The following is a 22,983-nucleotide window of genomic DNA, read 5'->3' as shown; positions in this document are numbered from 1 at the left end:
GTAGGTAAACAAACTCGCGTGGCATACCCACAATGCATTGCAAACAAAGATGGCAGCTCCCATGGAAAAGTAACTGGCTTGATCACGAGTTTTTATTATGCTAAAAAACTTGAAGAAAGTAATACAAAAACAAGTTTATGATATTTTGTCACACAAATATGGGATTTTTATGGTTATTGCAGCAGCTGTCATCCTGATAGTGGCGACATTACACTTCGGAGAGGTAAGGTTAATCTGTTTCCATCCACCGGTGTTTGATGGGCGGGGGCATATGATATAACTGTCACTTGCACATTTCTCAAATCATATATTAAAATGAATAAAAATGGTGTGCAAGTTGTAACTTAATTTTCCTTTTTACTTCATTTCGAAATTCGAATGGAGAGGCAGACAGGATCAGGGGCAGCATGGAGTTTAATGGAAGCTTTCATTGGGTTGAGGAAATATGATTTTTTTTTACTTTAAAGCTCCATTTTTCTGTAGATGCATTAATTCTTGTTTTTGTGCATTTTGAATTCCATTGTTTGCTGAAGCCATGGTGATATTAAGTAGATATCTTATGTCCAACCTATTCAGTTTATTATTACAATTACTGTAGGGATATTGATGCTTGGATTACAATCTGTGATGATGTAATTGACAATGTAGGTTGGATTTTTACTGAAAACTTGGACTTTGCCCTACAGTATATTGATCATTTAATAATGACACAAAGAGTGACAAATATTTCTAATTGGTAGGCTTTAAAAGCACCACTATCCCCTTTGTTCATGTTGTTTAATTATTTAAAAAAAATGAATCTTTCCAAACTTTCAATATCTTACAAATATCAAAACATTGAAGACAAGAAATGCATATATGCATGTCTAAAATCTCTACTCTCCACCGCAAATTTTTAAACTGTACATGTACAATTTTTATGTTTTTTATTATGTCAGCCTGTTTTTGTACAACTACTAAGTGGGTGGAGCTTCAATCTGCTTTCAGTTAGAAGCATATATATACTCTGTCACTGACTGCTTATTTTAGCTTTCAAATTACAATTTAAATAAGTTAAGAAAACTGAGTAAGCATTCATTAAAGTGAAGTTGCTTTTAATATATTCAGTATGGATGTTATTAAAGAAAAAAAAGGTATGTTTAAAAATTTTGAAAAATTAGGTAAGAACAGGTCAAAGCATCCCCCCCCCCAATGCCTTAGGATGAACCAGCTTCTTTGTCAAGTTTTTATTTACATGTATTTACATTTCAAACAAATTTTTCTAGTGGGTAACTTTAAATGTATGCCAGGCTGTTGCCAAGTATGCCAATGCAATGCTGAAAAGGTAAAGAGCATAAAGACTCATAAAATATTGATGCTGTAACATCTGTTTTATACATAAGACTACCACACTGACATGTTCACTGCTGATTAAGTCCAGTAGCTTTGATAAATTTAGCTTGAAATTTTCAACATCTGTGCAGCCTCAGTGCCTAAACAGTACAATCAATACTAACACTAGGGGGTTCTTAATGTTAAAGAAAGTATTTTTAACTATGTCAACAAACATACTATAAGTTGTATAATATTTTCAGTAAGAGGGCATGTTTTATGTCCTGTTGAACATATAAGTGAATAAATTATAATTACCTCTACTTGGGTTTCTCTTACAAGTTTTGCCCCCCCCCCCACCAGAAAAAGCTTAATAAATAAGGTACAAAGTATATAGTATATAAGTATATATGGTTTATTTAATGGGTATTTGACTCTTTTGTATATGTATAGCATAGTGTGTTAGGGACTCATTTCACTTTGATTCAGTCCATTATCTCTTTTACAGACAGTGTTAGAGTGGAGTCATGAGAAATATGCTGCTGTGTTTAATTCCTACAGTGACAACATTGCTGGCAGATCATTCCGCACCAGGTCAACAAGTTTACAAATTACTCCTTAGAACAAAATCATTCTTTCTGTGTTAATTTCTTGTGCAGAATGAAACAACTTAGCTATCTACTAATAAAATATGCTTATATTACAGACTGTGCACACCTTTACCCATTGATATTGTCTACACCTGGGTAAATGGGACTGATCCCCGACTTCTAAATAAGCTACGGGCCTTCAAAATGGGTCTGGAAAAAGAACACAACATTACAAAGTAAGACTTTTTTTTAGAATTTGTGTTGTTTGATTATCAAACTTACAATGTGATAAACTTTTTTGCAGTTTTGTATCACAAATTTTATTGTGAATATATTTTTTTTAGGTCTACAATTACAAATGAGTAAGTTCTATTGTAATAAAAATATTTGATTTTGCTAAACAAGTGCTTTTTAAATGCTAGGAGAATAAAAATTTATTATAAGCTTGTCATGCTAATTGCAAAAATATGCAGTAACTTGGTGATGGTACAGTACAATATATCTGTAAAATTGTACCTTTTGGTTTCTATTTATGATTTCTCTTAAGCTGTCAGAACAGATGATGCTGCAGTAAGCAACAATAAGGCATTGAAAGAACTTGAATTTAACTCAATAAAACAAGAACTTAGTAGTGGGAGGGTGGGTGACTTGAGAGCAACATTGCTAAACAGCAAGAGTATCTAAGGAAGGGAGAGAATTAATGTCAGAGAGCAAGAGGGACATAAAAGGGAGAAAGAGAAAGAATTTATCTGCAAGGGAACAAGGGCATATTATAAAGGGAAAATGCTGATAATGTAAGGGGAATGAACAATAATGTAAAGAGCAAGAACAATAATGTAAGGAGCATGAATAATTATCTAAGGAGCATGAACAATTATGTAAGGAGCATGAACAATAATGTAAGGGGCATGAACAATAACGTAAAGAGTGTGAACAATTATGTAAGGAGCATGAACAATTATGTAAGGAGTATGAACAATAATGTAAAGAGTGTGAACAATTATGTAAGGAGCATGAATAATTACTGTAAATGTATTACATTTGGCGTGTACGATATTTGGCGGAAATTCAATTTTCAACAAGTTAGCGTAGATTTGAATTAGCGCTGTCAGAAGCTACTAGTTATAAAAGTTAATGTACAAGACATTTAGCAATGTACTTGAATTAGCGGACTCTGCTCTCCGCCAAAATCGCTAAAAAGAATACACTGCCAAATGTAATACGTTTACTGTATGTAAGGAGCATGAACAATTATGGGTACAAGAGTGATCATAGAAGTGAACAAGTGGAGAAGGAAGGCAATGCTAAGATAAGGAAGGGAGACAAGCAGCACTTTAACAGTGTAATTCTGTTGCTATAGTGCACATATTTGCTCTTTTCCTAAGGGTCAGAATGCATTTTATAAATGTCGCAATTACTTCCCCTGTGTATGGGTTTTCTGTAATATAAGGTCTTATATTTATGAGGTTTATCCTCAAGGCAAACAAAAAATTTATAAACTTGACTGTTTGAAATATAATTGGTTTACTCCACTCTTTTGTTTAGGGAGGAGAAGTGTGTGTTTGCTAACTGCTTGGCCACAAATATGTTGGTACTGGACCCTATCCTTCCACAAGGAACCACCCTGGAGGATCTCGCCAGCATCAAATCGGAATTCTCTCTGGCTTCAAAGACCTTCACAGTGACCTCCCCTTCCATCTCAAACCTCAACTTTACAGTGGTTGAGTTCACTCAGAAAGAACCCGGTGAGTCTGTACTGTGAGATAGCAGTCAGGTGTATGCTATAAAAGAAACATTCCTTTATGTCTTCATCAAATCAGTTTAAATGAGTAATGCTCACAGCTCTCTATCTGTATGTCTGTCTTTATTTTTCAGTGTGTCTTAATTAATTAATTACTATGACTTTGAATAAGGACCTTCAGTGTAATTGTTAGCTTTATTCTTTTGTTTTTTCCTTCTTTCAGTGCTTTCATTGATGAACCATACTTTAATTATTGGAAAACAGAACTTCACAATGACCAGGGGATACTATGTAAGTACTTGTGCATGTAATTCTAGGCAGTACATGTATAGTGCCAGATGTGTTTTAAGACTTTAATGGTGTGTATTTCACAGACCAGTGACTGGACAGTCCACAACAGTATCCTTATGTCTGACACTGTCATTATGGCAGGGTTCCCTTCCAAATACTCAGCTGATGAACTCAAGGAGAAACTGCCGGAAAAAGCCAGAGAGGGGATAGACAAGGTATACATATAATGAATATATACAATCAAATCGCAGTAGGACTATCAGAAATCAACAAAGTCAGGGGTTCAAGATATTGAGATGACTATATGAGACTCAAGATTTTATTTATTTGAATTTGAAGTCAAAGATTTTAGCTTTGTTAATACCGTATATATTCGCCTATAAGTCGGTTCGCCTATAAGTCGGTTGTATTTAATAAGCTTATATATTAGAGGGACTGACCTCATATAATACCATTCATTTTATAGCTCGCCTATAAGTCGGACATGGAGTTTTGGACCAGAGATTAACTCCCAAAAATCCGACTTATAGGCGAGTATATAAGGTAGATATTGTTGATACTAAGCCACTTTCATTGGTAAACTCATCTTTTATATTTCCTACCATTGTTTGAATTATTGCTTTCCTTGTAGATCACCATTGATACAGACTCAGGCCTGGCTGTCTTGTACGTTCCAGACAAAAAGTCATTCGATATCCTAGTTACAGTAAGTTGTTTTACATAAAGATTTGATTGGAATGACATAAAAAAAATGGTTTAAGCCTATGACTTGTTTATGATTTTTTTTTGTTACAGGCACAGAACATTTCTATTGACGGTAAAAAGCCCACCCTCAATGCAGCAAACCTTGTTTGGGACCTCAGAGATGTAAGTTATTACAGTTAATTACAGTTACTGTAAACCAACTTTTACTGATGACTTAAGATTCTACTTGATTAATTTTCACGATTAAGTTTTTTTATCTGTAGTGAATAGACACAAAGACTTTAAGGACCGGTTTGCGACGAGAAATATTCGTGATTACGAGGCCTATGCAAACTTTGCAAAATTTCTCACACACGAAAAAAAGTTGGTTTACGGTATACTGAGCTAGGCTTCCTTGTTAGTTCTAGAATTCATTTAGTTTAGTTCGTGATTCAGTAATTTTAGTACCTGGTGACAAAATACATCTATCATTTGAGCATAGTTTTGTCATAAGAGATCATATGCCATATGTAAATGTGTACTTGTTATAGTCAGCAATTACATCAAATTAAGTTTTTTTCCAAATTGATATTCAAAATATTCTTAATATAATTTTTTTTAAACAAAGAGTCATAAACAGGTGAAAAAGACACAAGATAGATGTAGATTCAGTTTTATTCTAATGTAAAGTGTTTAACAAGTAGCCCCATGTATACAACACATCATACAATAAGACTGTTGCTATTTCAGTTCAGTCGAGATGAGGATATCTCGAGCAGTAGATTTGAGGACAATGACGAGTTGAGATACTCCCTGAGATCGGTGGAGAAGTTTGCTCCCTGGATCAGACATGTCTTCATCGTCACTAACGGACAGATTCCCCATTGGCTGGATCTGGAAAATCCCAGGGTTACCGTAGTAACACACGAGGTATCTACAAGATTTTATGATGAGCTCCATTATATATATAAAGTGCTACGTGTTACAGTGATTGTTGGAACATGATTCTTCTGTTTATGCTTTTAGAAGCTTAGAAGACTAAGTGGAAAGGACATATAAAAATAAATACACTATATAAGGAAAGGAGATTAAACGATTTAAAGCATTTGTTGAATTGCCACTTGCACCCAATTTTTCTGTTACACAGGATATATTTCCCAATAAGAGCCACCTTCCCACCTTCAGTTCCCCAGCTATTGAGGCTAACATTCACAGGATTCCTGGCCTGTCTAAGAAGTTTATCTACATGAATGACGACGTAATGTTTGGTAAGGAGGTGTGGCCAGAGGATTTCTTCACCCAGGCCACAGGACAGCGGGTGTACCTGACCTGGCCCATTCCCAGCTGTCAGGAGGGCTGCCCCTCCACGTGGATCAATGATGGCTACTGTGACAAAGCCTGTAATAATTCAGAGTGTGACTTCGACGGAGGAGATTGTGAAGGTTTATCATATAGAAAATAACTTCCAGATTTTTAATTTTAAAAGTTTTATTAAAGGGAAGAAATGAAGAATTTAATGATCTTTTGAAGAATTGTCTGTAATGGGTTATTCAATTTCAAATTTGCTCATTTAGAGTGGATTTTCAGTGTTCATTCATTTTTATGGTTTAGACACATATTGATGCTGTGTTTAATAATTCTTTGTTTATTTTGACCAGGAGAGAAAGCTCATCAGGGAGGGGGAGGGGTACAGTGGCCGGGGTATGGATACAGTGCTGAGAGTGAAAACAGTAAGTTCTGAATTTCAGTAATTCTAAGAGATTTTTAAAAGTTTTGAATATGAGATTGATTAATTTTAAGATTAGGATTAAACAATATAATTTCATCATTCTCTACTTAGTCTACGAGTAGATACAGAAAGCAGCTTATTTGCTGAAAATATAAGAATTGTGTTATTTTTTTCAATAAAAAGTATAGGAATGCAATTTGATGACCTTCAGTGGTAAGATTTTGTAATATTTTTCTCTGACAGAGTACTGTAACAAGGGTTGTGCCACCTCCTGGTTGCAATTTAATGACATACAGTGAGTGTTATTTTTTAAAAAAATGTGCTTTTTCTATTATGTAACAATAGTGTAACAAGTTTAAAGTGCCATCTCTGAAATTATTACTGCATTGAGTGCATTTTATCATTAATTGTGTGAACCAACAAATTACAGTACATTTATATAATATTTACATCCCAATACTTTAAAAAAATGTGCATTAATAAAGTTTCTATTATATAACAGTAGTGTCAGAGAGCTAAACTTTGAAAGTCTATACTATAATCATATTCTATATTTTTCTATTCCTGTAATAATTATACATGTACTTATAATCATAATCTTTATTTTTTTCCAGTCATGTAATGTACACAATTGTGGTTATGATGTTGGAGATTGTGGTGTGCTTAACTATAAAGATTTATATGAGATTAAACTGTACAGAAATACAACAAAGTATGCTGTCCCGCCAGGTATGTAGTATATACTGCATCATTTGAGTATAAAGTACATTTATGTGTGAAGTATGACACCAAAATGTAGGTTTTGGGTCACAGAAGACTTCTTCTCAAGAACCACTGGACCAATTTTGACATAAATTTACAGTTAAAATGGCCAAATCCCTTCACAAGGGGAGATTAAAAAATAGTTATCAAAAAATCTTCTTCTCAATATACAGTATCTGCTTATATGGTAGTTTTTTACAGTATATATAAAAATACTTTGTTTCTTTAGTGTAGATTCTAGTTAAAATCATGACCCCCGGGAGAATCCATAGAAATATATAGCTTTCTTCTTCTTAATAACCTTACAGAAAGCCTGGTTGGAAATCATGACTGAGGGCTCCACATACTTTATATTGTATATAGCAAAAATCTTTAAAAATCTTCTTCTCACAATACTGTCAGAAAAGTTGAAACTTATAAAAGCATTCTTGGGTAGCATCAGTAGCCACAAGGGGAATTTTTTACATAGAAATATATAGGAAAAATCTTTGAAAATCTTCTATCCTGCTGTAAACAGTGAACACAACAGGACAGCTGTCAAAGTTTTACATAGAAATATATAGGAAAAATCTTTAAAAATCCTGAAAGGTCACACGGGAAATGATAGCAATATATAGGAAAAATCATTTAATGTAAGATTATTATCTGAAAATGTATTACAAGTTTATATTTGTTATGGCCTCTTGTTGGTCACAGAGAAGTTCTTTACATAAATATGTGGTATAAAATGCTAAATGGGGTTATCGTTAAAATTTCTGTTTATACCCTAGTTACAGGATAATAATATTTTGTTTCTTTCAAATATATACAGTGTGTGCATGTATAAAAATCAGCCTCGGTAGCCAACAAGTTCAAGGTCATTACTATTCTGCTGTACAGTGACCACAACAGGACAGTTGTTCATTTCAACCTGAAAGGTCACACAGGAAATGACACCAATACATTTAATGTAAGATATTGAAAATGTTTTATATTTGTTGTGGCTTCAAATTAATATCAGGAGTAATAGCCCTTTTTTGCAAGTCTACATCGAAAGATATTCCCATATCCATAGATCTAGAAGGCCAAACATGCTAAAAAAAATTAAGATTTCAACTGATTAGAAAATACCAAAAATATGTTAACATGTTCGAAAACTAGAGCTGTACATTGTTCTTAACAGTTAACCTTCACCCTGATGACAGACACAAAGCAGAGAAAGTCAGCAGAGATTTTACAGAAAATCGCTAATAATACTCAAACCAACATTACAACCACAGAAAAACCTTATATCTATGATATACCTAAACACAAAAGGTAGTCATTTTTTATTCCTTTGTTACATTTATTTAAATCTTTTCACAGTTAAACAAGGAAACAAAAGAAAAAAAATGTAATAGAATTCTTTGACTTGCCTCTGCATTCTGTTTGGAATGTGTGTATAATTTCATTTTTACTTTACTAGAAAAGTTAGAATTTTATTTTAGAGTTGATCACTTGTCAAAGACAAGCTTGGTAAAATGAAGAATGTTTGCTTTGTCTTACCAAATATGTCAATATTTAGAGGCCCCAAAAAGCCAGTAGATGTAGAAAAGATTCCCATGGTGCCTCAGTTGGTTAACCTCAGTGCTGAACCAATGCCAGAGGAACTGCTAGAGGAATGGAAATCCATTAACCAGGAACTGGAAAATGGTAGGTGCATGGTGAAGAGTATACCAAAGATTCATGACTCACTAACTGAAGTACATATATATAGTTGTATATTTTTTTGATGAACATAAATTTGTAAGAATATTGATAGGGCTAGGAAAATAAGTTGGTTTATGGCAGCACATACACCTCAATAATATAACATTTACAAAACAGCAACAACAAAAAGAGTAATTTACATGAACTTGTCTCTTTTTCTTAAGGGGAGATTACTGAGAAGGGATTTCAACTCAAGCAAAGTCTATTGTGGAAAAAATACCAGAGATATTTGGAGGAATCAAAGCAAGGAAGCATCCAGAGGCGGAGTCTCCTGTCAGTGATCAGAATGAGGCAGCCAATCAGAGACGTCGTTCAGACAGAGGGTGACCTTGATGATGTAATCAGAATGGGGAGTGAACCAGAGAGTAACCTCCCCTGGGAAAGACTTGGTGTATTCAGAAAACTGATACAGGTAAGTTCGCATGTAATGGTGTAAGTGTATTAAAAAGTTGATCTTTTTAGTCCTTGAGTTTTCAAAATGAACAGTCCAAGCCTAGCTTGTGTATAGATTGCTCAGACAAACAGACTAGCTGCCGCACAGACTGTTGGTACATAAACTAAAAATTTGTTCTAATTGAAGGGCAATTTTTGTACATGCACGGTTGCATATTCATATTTGTTTCAATTTCTGTGCTCTTTTAGGAGAAAGAAAACCAAAACGCAATGGATGCCTACACGGTGCCAGTGTTCCGAGGTCGTCAACTTCTGGATACGTTTGGGGATTCCCTGAGACATGTCAATCGTCTGTATAACAAAGCCTTCGGTTACACGGCTAGGAAGGTCCCAGGTCACATGCCACACATGGTGGATAAAGACATCATGAATGAACTCCATGAAAGGTTAATAATTCCTACATGTCAAATGGTGCTCCTTAATTACTATTGGTTGATGTTAGACACAATAAATCAAGGCACAAGATTTCTGTACATAATCTTCTGTCTGTACAAATGTTTTCAGGACCACAATGTGAACTAGTTGTTAACTAATTGTGCCATCCTGTATAAATAAAGGATATTATTATTATTATTATTATTATTATTATTATTATTATTATTAGGGATGTCAAAATTGTCAATAATTGATATTCGAATATTCGATAGAAGTATTCGAATATATTCGAATATTCGATAAAATAAATACATCTTGCATTATTAAATACATATCTTCATTCTCCTGTCAAGCTGTGTAGATTTTATGCCATTATTTTGGAATAAAAACTCATGTAGAGTTCGGTAAATGCACTGCTATTTTATATATATTTTTTAATTATTGAAAATATGAATTGTATGCATCCAAAATGTAATGATTGTTTTTTTTTTTAATTCATAAGGTTCTTTAGTGTGTTCCAGATTAATTGATCTTCTTACTAAAGTCTACACTGATAGCTCCTACAAATTTATACCAAGCAGAACAATTATCTAACGGTGAAATATTAATACAATTACTTTTTGCTAATTAATTTCCTGAAAATGATTTTTAAGGATATTTATATAAACAAGGGATCCATGTGTTTACTGTAAAACTGTGTCTTTACAACAATACAAGCTGATTGTAAGTACTGGACACTATTATACCACTAATTAGGTGAACAAATAAATAAATTACTCCAATTGAGAGGCTTTTCACACCTTTAAGGTAATTCTAGAGCAGTGGTTTTTTTTTTAAATTTTGTACAAACTTGATTCAATTTCTAATAAAACTTGCCAGGTTTTTCTCTCTTTTTAATGCTTGTATACTTAAAAACGAATATTCGAATCATGAATTTATATTCGAATATCAACTCATCGAATGAATATTCGAATATTCGTTGACATCCCTAATTATTATAGACAGTCATTTTGTATTATGAGAGAAAATTTTGTATCAGATGTAAAAATTGGATGAAGTTATGCAAGTTTGTTATATTCCTCTCAAAAATACTACTTTGTCTTTTAAGTACATGTACTAGATGCTGTTTTAATTTCATCCTTTATTTTTCACCAGGTTTCCAGCTGAGTTTGAGGTCACCTCCTCCAATAAGATCCGCAGCAGAAATGACATGCAGTTTGCATTTTCTTACTTCTATTATCTGATGGGGGTCACAAGAAATAGAACTGCTGAGGAGATATTTGAAGAATTAGACACAGACAAATCAGGGTAAGATGGCTTTGTTGTTACATAAACATAAATAAATTTGGGCTAGCAGGGTTTGTTGTTCACACATTTTCATATTTTTGTCATGATAAATTATATACCCCTGGTAAATGTTTGCTCCCAGCTTTGAAATGTGCAGTGTAAGGTCAGAGTGGTTATTTTTTAATATAGCTACTATATAAGTTGCTCTATGAAGAGCTCACCTCTTGTTGCTTTGGGGTATCAGTGGCATTGTGAAACGTCAAAATATTGCTTCTGTGCAATTTCTGTTTTGAATTTATTGATATTGAATAAATACTTTATAATTCTTTCAATCATTTCCAGGATACTGTCTGATAGAGAGATCAGAACCTTGGCTGCCAGAGTAAATGAACTACCTCTAGAACTCAAGGTAAAATAGCTAAAAATAATCAAAGTACTGATATGCTTCACATCAGGCTAGGGTTAGTACAGCTGTCATAAATTGTAATGCTTTTCATTTTAAACAAACTTTGTATCTAAGATGTGTAAAGCAAAATTACTGTCATTGTCTATCATCATGTTATTTTCAGATGTTGACCAACTTGGAAGAGCTGTTTATCAACTGTAGTCAGTCCCCCAATGTCACAGAACAGGAAATTACCAAACAGGAAGTTAACCATCAGGAAGCAGAGGAATACTATGACAAGAGAATGGTTAGAAATCAGTTATATATTGTGACCCTATCACAGAATTTATGATGGTCAATATTCTATTCAAATATAGCCCTTTCATTCGTTTGATCCATAGATATATCCACTTCACAGAAAAGCTTATCTGTCAAGTCGATATATCTATGGATTGACCGAATGAAAGGGCTACATTTGTTATGTTATTTTTTTTTTAAATAAGCAAAACAAATTTGATTTTTAAAAAGAATAAAGTTTTCTTCTCTCTTAACAAATGGACACTAAATTTTGAAACAAAATTTGCTGTGTTAATGGCATTGTGTATTTTTTTTAATATGTAATTAATAATTTAGGGAATGTGAAAAATTGAAATACTAAATTTGCTTATGATTTTTTTTGCATTTAAACATCTATTATCAATGTGCCGTAGATCCACACTCAGGGCATTGTTACGTCTTATCCACTATGACGTCATAATTACAAAGAGGAGTTGCTGTATCTGTTTTAAGAAAGCTCGGGTCTATCTGAGTTTTTCAAGTTTATAATTAGAAAGTCCAGGTCTATTCACATTTATATACTTTGACATGTGATGCCATATGAACCAATGACAAATCTTGTTACAATGTATGAAAATAATATCATTTGTTGTCTATTTGTTATCTTTGTATATACAGTGATTTTTAGTAGACAGCCATTTTGTCATTATTGATTAAATCACTTATTGCTCTAGACATTGACGTAGTGATTAAGGTCATACATTCAATAAATCTATGGCAGAAATATTTAACCTGTGACATATTTCCTTGTTCATTAAGTCAACATTAATTAGATCAAATCTGATTGTGCATTTTTCTTCGTAATTAAGATTTATCAATTTTAATCAATTTTAGCCTCAAGTCACAAGGTTGTTGTTTACTCAGTGTGAAGGGGTCAAGGACTTGGTGCAGAAAAAATTCCCCCCAGTCAACAAGTACAAGTAAGAACAGCAATGTCACATAAGTTGTTCAAAAAATAATGATTATTAAAATAGTAATCAAAATAGTTTTGTAGATTTCACATGTACAACTTACCTGTATGTCTTTGAAACAATCATATGGAAATAGAACTTATGAAGTTATAGTTCAGCACAATTTTGATACACCAGTAAGTGAGGTACATATGTAGCCTACACTTTTATTAATGTCAGCAGATTGTTTTGTTAGATCAGTGAATTACAGAATTTAAAATGAAGGTTTCAAAATATTTTCCCCAATGGATGGAAACTAGCAACAACATAGCACATTCTGACTAAGTTATATTGATAGTGGAGACAGAATTCAACAAAAAATCAGAATTCAATGCTCCTAAAAAGGTTTATTGTGTCTATAAATGGCATACTAAGTATTTAGATTGAAGTTTTTATTTTTAAGGTACACAACAGATGAAGATAGTGAAATAGCATTTAAAATGATCAAAACTAACAGTTCCACCACAGTGGGGCAACTCGATGATATACGCAAAAATCCAAAGTAAGTCGGATCTAGGTACCAACGGTATTGCAAAATTCATTTTATATTTAGTTCAACTGGGAATTCTAGAGAGTAATTTGTAGAGAGTAATAGGATTAGATATTAAATGATGGGTGTTTTTTACTTGCAGAAAGTTTATTTGCTTGAATGACAACATTGACCATGATAGTGACGATGCAAAAACAGTAAGTACTCCAATATTTATTAACTTTGTATGACTTCAATACAAAAGAAGTCTGAGCTCATACTAATTTTCATTGTTTTGTTTTACAGGTGAAGGCAATACTCCAGGATTTTTACGAGGCCCTGTTCCCGCTGCGGTGTCAGTTTGAGCTGCCGCGGGAATACAGAAACCGCTTTATGCATGTGGATGAACTGCGGGAGTGGAAGGTGTACCGTGATTGGATGAGGCTGCTAACGCACCTATCCCTAGTATTACTCATTCTTTTTATGATCTCTTCTTATTTTTATGAGCAGGTAAGAAAACTTTTTGATTAATAATTTTAAACTTTTACTATTTCATATGACATTCTCTTAAAATTTCCTGTTTGTAGCAGTGAATGACTATGTAGTATTATTTGATAAATCCTTTCATTCATACATGCCCCAATCTTCTGAACTTCAAGTTTTATTTTTGTAATATAAAATTTGATTTCATATTTTGTCACTGAGTAATAAATTTTTAAAATCCTTAATTTATACAGATTGAGGCCTGTTATAGGAAATATTGCAGGCGGCGAGTCCGAACTCCCTCCGACAGTTCCGTATCAAGCTCCCCCGGGACCCTGATCACCGTTTGACGGTGGCTGCTCTGGCTGATTACGCCAGATGTTTTAATGGTGCTCCTGTTTGTGACCATGTTTTTGCTGGTCTGTCTGTTTGTGGCAGAGAATAGGATGTTTGGTTGAGAGGATGTTCCTTCTCTTACTGCTTGTTGATCTCACACAGAAACATATCATTATGGATTTATGTGGACAGAAGAAAATCTCCTTAAAGATTGTATGCAATATGTAATGCTTCTTATCTGTGTCTGAATGTGTAAGGTTTGTCCAGAAAGGGGGGAGAGTTAAGCAAGCATGATAGGGGAACTTAGTGATGTAGAGCGCCTTTAAAACTGAAAGTAATCAACCAGAGCGAGACATTTAGTGATATTTTATTATTGTATATGAAACTGTGTATTATTTTTTATACCCCGCCATGGATATGGCCGGGGCATATAGTGTTTGTCATGTCCGTCTTCCGTCCTTCTGTCTGTCCTTTCGTCACACTTTACATTTAGCTCAGTTCAAAGCTCAGTTTCAAAGAAAGTATCTGAAATATTTTCATCAAACTTCATATGCTGATGGATATTGATGAGAGCTATGCAACTGCATCAATTTTTTGTTACCTTGATCTCTCCTTTGACCTTGACCTGACTTTTCTTAAATTAGATTTTAGCTCAGTTTTAAATATACCATTCAAGATCATGGTATTATCAAACTTCATATGTTGATGTATACTGACGAGAGCTATTCAACTGCCTGACCATTTTTGACCTTGACCTTTCCTTTGATCTTGACCACACGTCTCAAATTAGTGTTTAGCTCAGTTTTAAAGAAACCATCCAAGATATTTTTATCAAACTTCATATGCTGATAGATATGATGAGAGCTTTTAAACTGCATCAGCATTTTTTACCTTGACATTTACTTTGACCTCACTCTTATCAAATTATGTTTATGTCAGTTTTTAAAGAAACCATTCATAATTTTTATTTTCAACTGCATCAACATTTTTTGACTTTGGCCTTTCCTTTGACTTGACCTGACGTTTCCTAAATTAGTGTCGAACTATATATGGTGATACATACTAATGTAAACAATTCAACTGCATCAACATTTTTTACCTTGACCTTTCATTTGACTTTGACCTCACTTTTATCAAATCGTGTTCCATTTTAAAGAAACCATTTATATTTTTTTCCTTTGACTTAGACCTCACTTTTGTGAAATTAGACTCAAACATAATATTGTGATGCATACTGATGTAAGCAATTCAACTGCATCACTATATTTTCAAGATATTCTGATCAAATTTCATACACTAATACAAATTTTTATGTCGTATTACTAATATTCTCTCGGCAGGGCATTCATGTCCTATGGACATATTTCTATTTTTGTCATGTTTTTATTTGTATACATAATTGTATATTTATTACTTTGCTAGATTAATATGTCTCTTCTGCTATGTATTATGTACACACATTATGACACAATGCAAAAACTTTGTTTATTTTAATGGTGAAGATATTTCATAGCATTTAAATCTCGTGGATAAAAATATCTGCTGATGCTATTATTTTTCCTTTGAGTGTGAGTGTAGAGATTTTTTAGGTCAGGAAAAGGTATTGACTATTGTGTACTCATGAAATTGACTGCAAATATTAGTCAGTTAACATGTATGTATTGTTAATTATGTAGATAACTCCATATTCTAGGTTTGATTCACTTGAATTCATTCATGAATGAGATTTCACTACAAACATCCATAGCATTGTAACAAATCTTACATCATGTTCCTTTTTGATAACATGGTTATAATATGTCACTTTGTTTAAATGGGAAAGGTTTATTGTTTTTTTATTTCAATATTTGAACAAGAACAACTTAAAGGTAGTTTTTGTTATTGTGCATTATTACAAACATTTGTCATTTATCAACCAATACAATCATTCCATAACAATTTTCATTCAGTGCATCATCAATTTTCCACTAATTGCCCTCAATATGAATTTAATGATTTGGAACAATGACAAATTTTGATTTGCCTTGTGAAGTTCTTGACATGTAAGCGTTTCATAATAAACTGTGACCAGTCTGCATGTCGACAGAGGAAATGTGGGGGCCATATTGGAAAACCCTCATTGTTAACAAGTGCTTGAGGTCAGCCATTGTTTCGTGTAAACTTGTTGCTGTTTTTTTTTGTTGATTTCCTGCGCCTTGTAATACATTCCAAATGTGGCAGATTTTAGTACCTGTTGATTCAGCAGACATGTTGGCATGAATATTTTTAGCTCACCTGAGCCGAAGGCTCAAGTGAGCTTTTCTGATCACATTTTGTCCATAGTCCGTCCGTCTGTCTGTCTGTCTGTAAACTTTTCACATTTTCAACTTCTCAAGAACCACTAGGCCAATTTTAACCAAACTTGGTACAAAACATCCTTGGGGGATGGGGAGTTAAAATTGATAAAATAAAGGGCCAGATCCCCTTCCAAGGGGAGATAATCAAGAAAAGACAAAAATAGGGTGGGATCATTAAAAAATCTTCTTCTCAAGAACCACTGGGCCAGGAAAGCTGAAACTTATGTGGAAGCATCCTGGGATAGTGTAGATTCTAAATTGTTAAAATCATGCAACCCGGGGGTAGGGCGGGGCCACAATAGGAAATCCAAGTTTTACATAGAAATATATAGGATAAATCTTTAAAAATCTTCTTTTCAAGAACCACTGGGCCAGAAAAGCTGAAACATATGTGGAAGCATCCTGGGGTTGTGTAGATTCTAAATTGTTAAAATCATGACCCCCGGGGGTAGGGCGGGGCCACAATAGGAAATCCAAGTTTTACATAGAAATTTATAGGAAAAATCTTTAAAAATCTTCTTCTCAAGAACCACTGTGCCAGAAAAGCTGAAACTTATGTGAAAGCATCTTGGGGTAGTGTAGAATCTTAATTGTTAAAATCCTGACCCCCGGGTTAGGGCGGGGCCACAATATGAAATCCAATTTTTACATAGAAATATATTGGAAAAAACTTTAAAAATCTTCTTCTCAAGAACCAGTGGGCCAGGAAAGCTGAAACTTAGGTGGAAGCATCCTGGGGCAGTGTAGAATCTAAGTTATTAAAATCAAGACCGGGGGGGGGGGGGGTAAGGGGCCACAATTGATATAAGAAGAGGGGAAATCTGGTAAAGAACTGCATCACAAAAGTAACTCAGGTGAGCGATGTGGCCCATGGGCCTCTTGTTTGTTGTTTTTTGTTTTGATGTACTTTCATTTTGTAACAGCATTTGATGTTGAAATATTTCAGACTTTAATGATCAATGTGTATGTCATTGGATGATTTAAGAGTTTAGATATGTAAACATGAAAAGCATTTGTGCAAAAATGTGTAATTTTGAGTGCTACAAACAGTATGTATACATGTGTATATAAAAAGACTATGAAACATTCAATTTTTTTATGCTTTTATGTATAGATTATTTTTGTACATAAGTAAACAAAGACATACTGTTTATATATCAAATCATGTGCTTATATAAAAATACTCAGGTAGACAAATGTGTCTATAAATACTTTCTGTTGAGCAGAGAAAACTTGAACAACTTTTAGTTATTTTCTTGTGTTATTTATTTGAATTAATACCTTTTGTGGGAGACATGGATTTATGGATGAAGTCATACCACGAAAACAACTTAAATTAACCCCCACAAAAATTTGATTTTACAGTACCCGGGTATATCAAAATCTTATTTTTAATGTAAGATTTTTTTCAGTACTCATACTGATGGTTGAAAGTGAAGTATTCAAGCGAAATCCACCTACTGTAAAAGGAGGAATGACATGTATCAATTAAGATTTATTATGTTGTTTATCCTGCCAAATTTTTCTGGCATACTCGTAACTAATGGGAATCTTTGCAATTACATTTCACTCTGTTTTATAGTAATTATTATTAAGTCTTAGAAAAATTAAAGTTATGGAAGAGTATTGTGTCTTTTATGTTAATGGCTACAAAAAATGTAATTAATCAAAAGTTTGAAAGAAAAGAGAGAGAGAGAGATAGAGAGAGAGATTTTCAAAACAAATTAGCTTAAGTTTTTAAATCAAATGTATTTAGTAAAACCATCATGACCACCATCATCAATACCATCTTTACATACATGTACCAGCTTCTTGTGAAATAAACTCGAAAAGACTAAGGAATGGACATTGACCAGTGCTTGTCAAAAGTCCTTATACCACCTATAGAAATGTTCGTAAGCGCTCTCTCTGTTGAACAGGCCTCAGTGTTTAGGCCAGTAAAAAAAAATAATGAAGAAATACACCCAACAAAGCCAAGAAATTCTCAAGAATAATTGATATGGCATGATAAGTGAGGTTAGTTTACTGTTTAGGGACGTTCGATCTTGTGCTTTTGAGTCGATTTTGGACCTTTATTTCTAAAATTCTGCATCATTTTTCCCTTTTGAACTATATACGAGGGGTTATCAAAAAGTTTGTGGACTGAGGCTATAAAATTTGAACTATGTAGTCTGTGCTTTCCAAATTTATATGGAACATAAAACAACAAAAAATTAAGAAATGTTGAAAATTTTAGCCTGATACGTTCTTTATTTTCCAAATTATTTTAAAATGAAAACAATATATGATCACCCGGCGCTGTCGTCGTTTATTTTCATGACGTCCGATAACGTCATTGTTTTTTAATTGTCCGCTTCTTCTACCACATACACTTTCTTGATGAGAAACCCTGGTGCTGAGTAAGGACTTAAACCCGCCTTGTGTATGTGGCGGTCAGCCGGGTTCGACCAGATGTTTTTGACCGGAGTTTCATTGTCCGCTTCTTTTTCTACATTTGGTGCCGTGCCATGCCCTGGAATTGACAGGTGAAAGACCTGCCAGGGATGAGCCTCTTTGGAGGGCCAAAGACCTTTAAGGAGGGAGGAACCCTGGTGGCCAGATAGCTCAGTTGGTAGAGCACCTGACTTAAACCCGCCTTGTTTTCTCCTCTCCCGTTACATGTATATGACTTTACAATGTCATGAACAGTGGCTTTCAATGAATATAATATTCCAAATGGATTAATACATTTGGAGAGATTCGCGCTTGATTGTGCCGGCATATTTTGCTTTTGGGAGTTCAATACCTATAACGCATGATCAACGTCATTTTTTGACGTGATTGATTTTTCACACCTTGACTGCACATCGACATTAACTGTGTATCCCTCTTCTCTTTGAATCTATTTTGACATTACAAGACAAGTACTCTGGATGCATTTTATTTCTGTAGCCAGTTTCAACATATTTTAGGTCTATACCAGTTTTTTTCAGGGGCAAAACTTTACAGAATGTTGGAAACGGAAAACCCCTCCCCCTTTTGACGTCATTTTCAAGGCCTCATTTGTTGGACATTCCGTGTGAAATTTGTGGTAAAATTTCATAGAACTTCCAGAATAAAGTGAAAATTTCGTATTTTATGGAACAATTGTGTCCAGACACATACCTGATTTAACGGGATTTTTTGATGTCAAATGACCATATCAAAAGAGTTTTTCTCAGTTACACATAGGTCGCAAAAACGTCGTGTTCGAGGTTGCGCCGCATGGACATACCATTGCTTACAAAAACATCACTAATTTATTAAAAAATAAAATTTATGATTTATGGTTTATTCTTTAGATAGAAAAGATGTTGCTTACTACATGTTTTAAAATTCATTGATGTGCTTAAAGCGGTTTTAATTTTATGACGCTAGTCCACGAACTTTTTGATAACCCCTCGTACAGTACTGTTAATTTCAGATTTCTATTTTTCCATGCTAGTTGCACACAAAAAGCTAGTTGACTTTAAATTAATTTTCCTGCTTATCGAATTTTCAATTGTCAGAAAATTCACAATTTGTGAGTGCAGAAAGGTCAAATAATTGATTATGCGAAGCAATTTGAAAACTTTTCCTTAGTCACAATTTTAAAGTGTTTTTTTGTAAAATAGACTTGCAGTTTATTTTGTTCCATGCTTTTATTTGGATAAAAATACCGGAGGGAAAACGTTGATGATTTTTTCTCATATCAAATGGTTTTAAGAAAAATCATTTTTGGGCAGTATTTTTTTCATTTTCAAATTGTCAAGAAATTTTACGTCGAACACTTTTTGCTGTGTCAATTTCACAATCTAGGGCTACAGAATGGGAATATAATTCTACAGTCTTCTTTACATTAAGAACACATCAGGAAGTCTAATTATCCTCTCAAAATAAGAGATGGGCGAACAAGGCGTGCAAAATGCCTTTAGCTTCAACAGTTTAAAAAGAATTCATTTTGCAAATTTAGTATTCAGAGTAATGGTATTATAATTGAAACGAACGAAATATGACCACAAGTTTTTTTCTGTGAAAAATTCTCTAAGCAAATTGTATGTGTTTTCTATGTGATCTCGGAGTTCAAACCAAGCAATGAAAATTCCGAGTATCTGTATTTTTCTATGAAGCAAAAATAAAAAAAAAGGACTATGACAAGAACATTCACAAATGACGAGTTGCGGCAGTTGAATCATGTCAGTGATACGAGTATGATCCATGATAAAATTGACTTCAACCATTTCCCCGAAAGGAACAATTATTGAAGCAAAAAAGTGTCATTTAAAGGTAAAGTGGGTCTTTGTTCCATTCTTCATTACCCGAAAACCGTATATTTTAACGTATACTTTGAAGATAAAGTTAAAAAAAGCTCGTACATTTGTATTTGTTGACATCCACTGTATATTTTCTCCTTTATTTCTTAAGAAAACGCATTGCCGTTAATCCGTGCATGAACAGCACTATAGGCATATCACCTGTACAGATTTCTTGTTCAGTGGCTGTTCCATCAATGAAACGTACGAAGACGTACACATCAATAATATTTAAACAATAAAATGCTTTCTTTGTTTGTTATCACTGGAATTAACGGAAGCAGCTGTTGAAGAAAAAATACATGTAAATTTTTTTCTGCAATAGCTGCGACCATTAATTCCAGTAATTACAAACAAAGAAAGACATTTTATTGTTTATATTTATATCTGTTTGAATAATCATTTAAAGTAGGATTAAAAAGATTAATTATTTAAGAATGATCTTAAAGTTAAGACAGCTTTTGACATATCTTCAGTCTATCTTAAGCAAAAATGGTCGCATTACAGTCATACGACATTTTTAAAACGTGCTTTTAGGGATTTTTTAATTTCTATTTTAACGAGAGTATTCAGACACACCTAGAAAAACACATAATAATTCAAAATACACCATTCTTAAACTAAGTGCCTATGGTGTTGCTGGCTCGACGAAATCGTCGTATCAGACTTTCCAAGAATACCCATGGTTAGAATTCTTATGACATTCAGTGCCTCATGCAGATGCACGACATACATAGTAAGATGTAATCTGTCACATGTTACAGTAACAGAATAAAACAACTGAATCTCACTTAACCTGCGAGAGGGAGAAAGAGTTTACATGTTACTATAGCATGTATAATGTTTTTTCGGTGACTTAGCTCTGACGTGCATGTAGATACCGCCAGTCCTCCAGTCTTGCATGCTTCCCTCCGATTTTGCGCTGCCTTCTATTTTGTTTCACTCATTTCTTCTTCACTTCTTCTACCGTCCTACAGTGGTCGATGTAATTTGTTAATTTTCTCATATATTGCCCACAATGCTGATACGTTGGAAAATTTTGAAAATAAAATGGCTCTGTGTTTCTCCACCTCATCAAACAGTATTTTGATTTTAATCTGAGAAAATTTAGGGCTTCTCTCTCGACTCATCTGCTGGTTGTTTTCTCGTCGAACCAGAAATTGTGAATGAATAATGGTTCCACGAGCAAATTGGCGCGCTTTTCATCTTCAGTAATTCTGAATGATCAAATTGTGACTCTATTTGAATTTTATATTTCAGTATATTGTCGAAATAAGATGATTATTTTAAAAATATATTATTGTTTATATTAATTTTATAGATTTAAAAAAAAAATTCTATTTTTTTTACACTCTTTTAAATATTTTCATTACTATGACATAACGTGTATTATTCTATAGCAAAAATGACAACTCTCTGATTCCTGACAATGGTTTAAAACTTTGCGTATTTCTATGTCATAATGATTTAAGACGTCTTAGTTTAGGATAATCATAAGATAGCTTTGAAAAAAAACTTACGATAATCTTACGATGATCTTAAAATTTTCCTAAGATATGTCTTAGGAAATTTCTTATGAACAATCTTAGGAAATTTTCGTAAACATGCCTGCTGTACAGGCGACATGCCTAATGTAGTTCATGCAGTGATTAACGCAATGGGTTTTCTTAAGAAATAAAGGAGAAAATATTCAGTGGATGTAAATATACAATAGTCAATCTTTTTGAACTACTTTAAATGATTATTTTTAAAAATAGATATAAATATAAACAATAAAATGTCTCTCTTTGGTTGTTAGTACTGGGATGAATGTCGCAGCTTTTGCAGAAAAAAAAAATACATAACCCGCTAACGCGGGTTTCATCACCCCAGTACTAGCAACCAAAGAAAATATTTTATTGTTTGAATGAAAAATACTGTGTTAAAGCTTAAAGGAGAGATTTTTTTTCACCTTTAGCGTGTAAACTTTTTTCATTGACAAAATAAAATTTCAATCTTTAATTATGGGGACTTTCCATAATAAAATAAACGTTAATATTGAATGAAATTTTAAAGAAAATTGTAGCATAATTGATATTGCATAATTATCACGCTCATATTTGTCGCACCATGAGCATTTTGATTGTCCTTTTTGCCCATGAAAAATGACAGATAAAACAAGCAAATTCAAAGAATTGTGGTCCCCCGCTTTCGACATCTTTATGGGTGAGATGTCATTATTTATGGCATATTGTGTCAAATATGAACACCCTATCATATGTCATTAAAAAGTTATCACCAATGTTGATTTTTTGAAAATTAGGTAAAACATGAAAGTCAAAGGGTCAACATCATAACATGCTCAGAAATATTTTGTCACACCCGGGTAATGCACATGTCAAATCTGAAAGCCCTAATCTCTTCTCAATCTAAAGTTATAAGAAAAAA

General features: G+C 33.4%; 1 protein-coding gene across 1 annotated transcript; it reads left to right on the top strand.

Annotated features, from left to right (window-relative positions):
• The first annotated feature begins 50 nt into the window (after window positions 1-50).
• On the top strand, window positions 51-17,001 carry LOC134242709 (N-acetylglucosamine-1-phosphotransferase subunits alpha/beta-like). Its single transcript, XM_062724838.1, has 27 exons — window positions 51-223; window positions 1,820-1,905; window positions 2,018-2,137; window positions 3,447-3,646; window positions 3,866-3,933; window positions 4,017-4,148; window positions 4,565-4,639; window positions 4,729-4,800; window positions 5,368-5,547; window positions 5,765-6,059; window positions 6,276-6,347; window positions 6,590-6,641; window positions 6,849-6,852; window positions 6,961-7,075; window positions 7,942-8,057; window positions 8,271-8,404; window positions 8,652-8,779; window positions 9,001-9,248; window positions 9,479-9,675; window positions 10,820-10,972; window positions 11,294-11,360; window positions 11,521-11,643; window positions 12,507-12,592; window positions 13,026-13,124; window positions 13,255-13,309; window positions 13,398-13,601; window positions 13,829-17,001. Exons 1-27 carry the CDS (start codon window positions 98-100, stop codon window positions 13,922-13,924), a joined length of 3,303 nt encoding a protein of 1,100 aa, XP_062580822.1. The 5' UTR covers window positions 51-97; the 3' UTR covers window positions 13,925-17,001.
• Window positions 17,002-22,983: the final 5,982 nt, after the last annotated feature.

Source organism: Saccostrea cucullata, unplaced genomic scaffold (genome assembly GCF_032062105.1).
Source record: "Saccostrea cucullata isolate Sc308-1 unplaced genomic scaffold, CSIRO_AGI_Scuc_v1 ctg138, whole genome shotgun sequence".
NCBI classification, from domain to species: Eukaryota; Metazoa; Mollusca; class Bivalvia; order Ostreida; family Ostreidae; genus Saccostrea; species Saccostrea cuccullata.
Note: the sequence above shows the minus strand (reverse complement) of the source record. Positions and strands in the feature narration are given on the sequence as shown.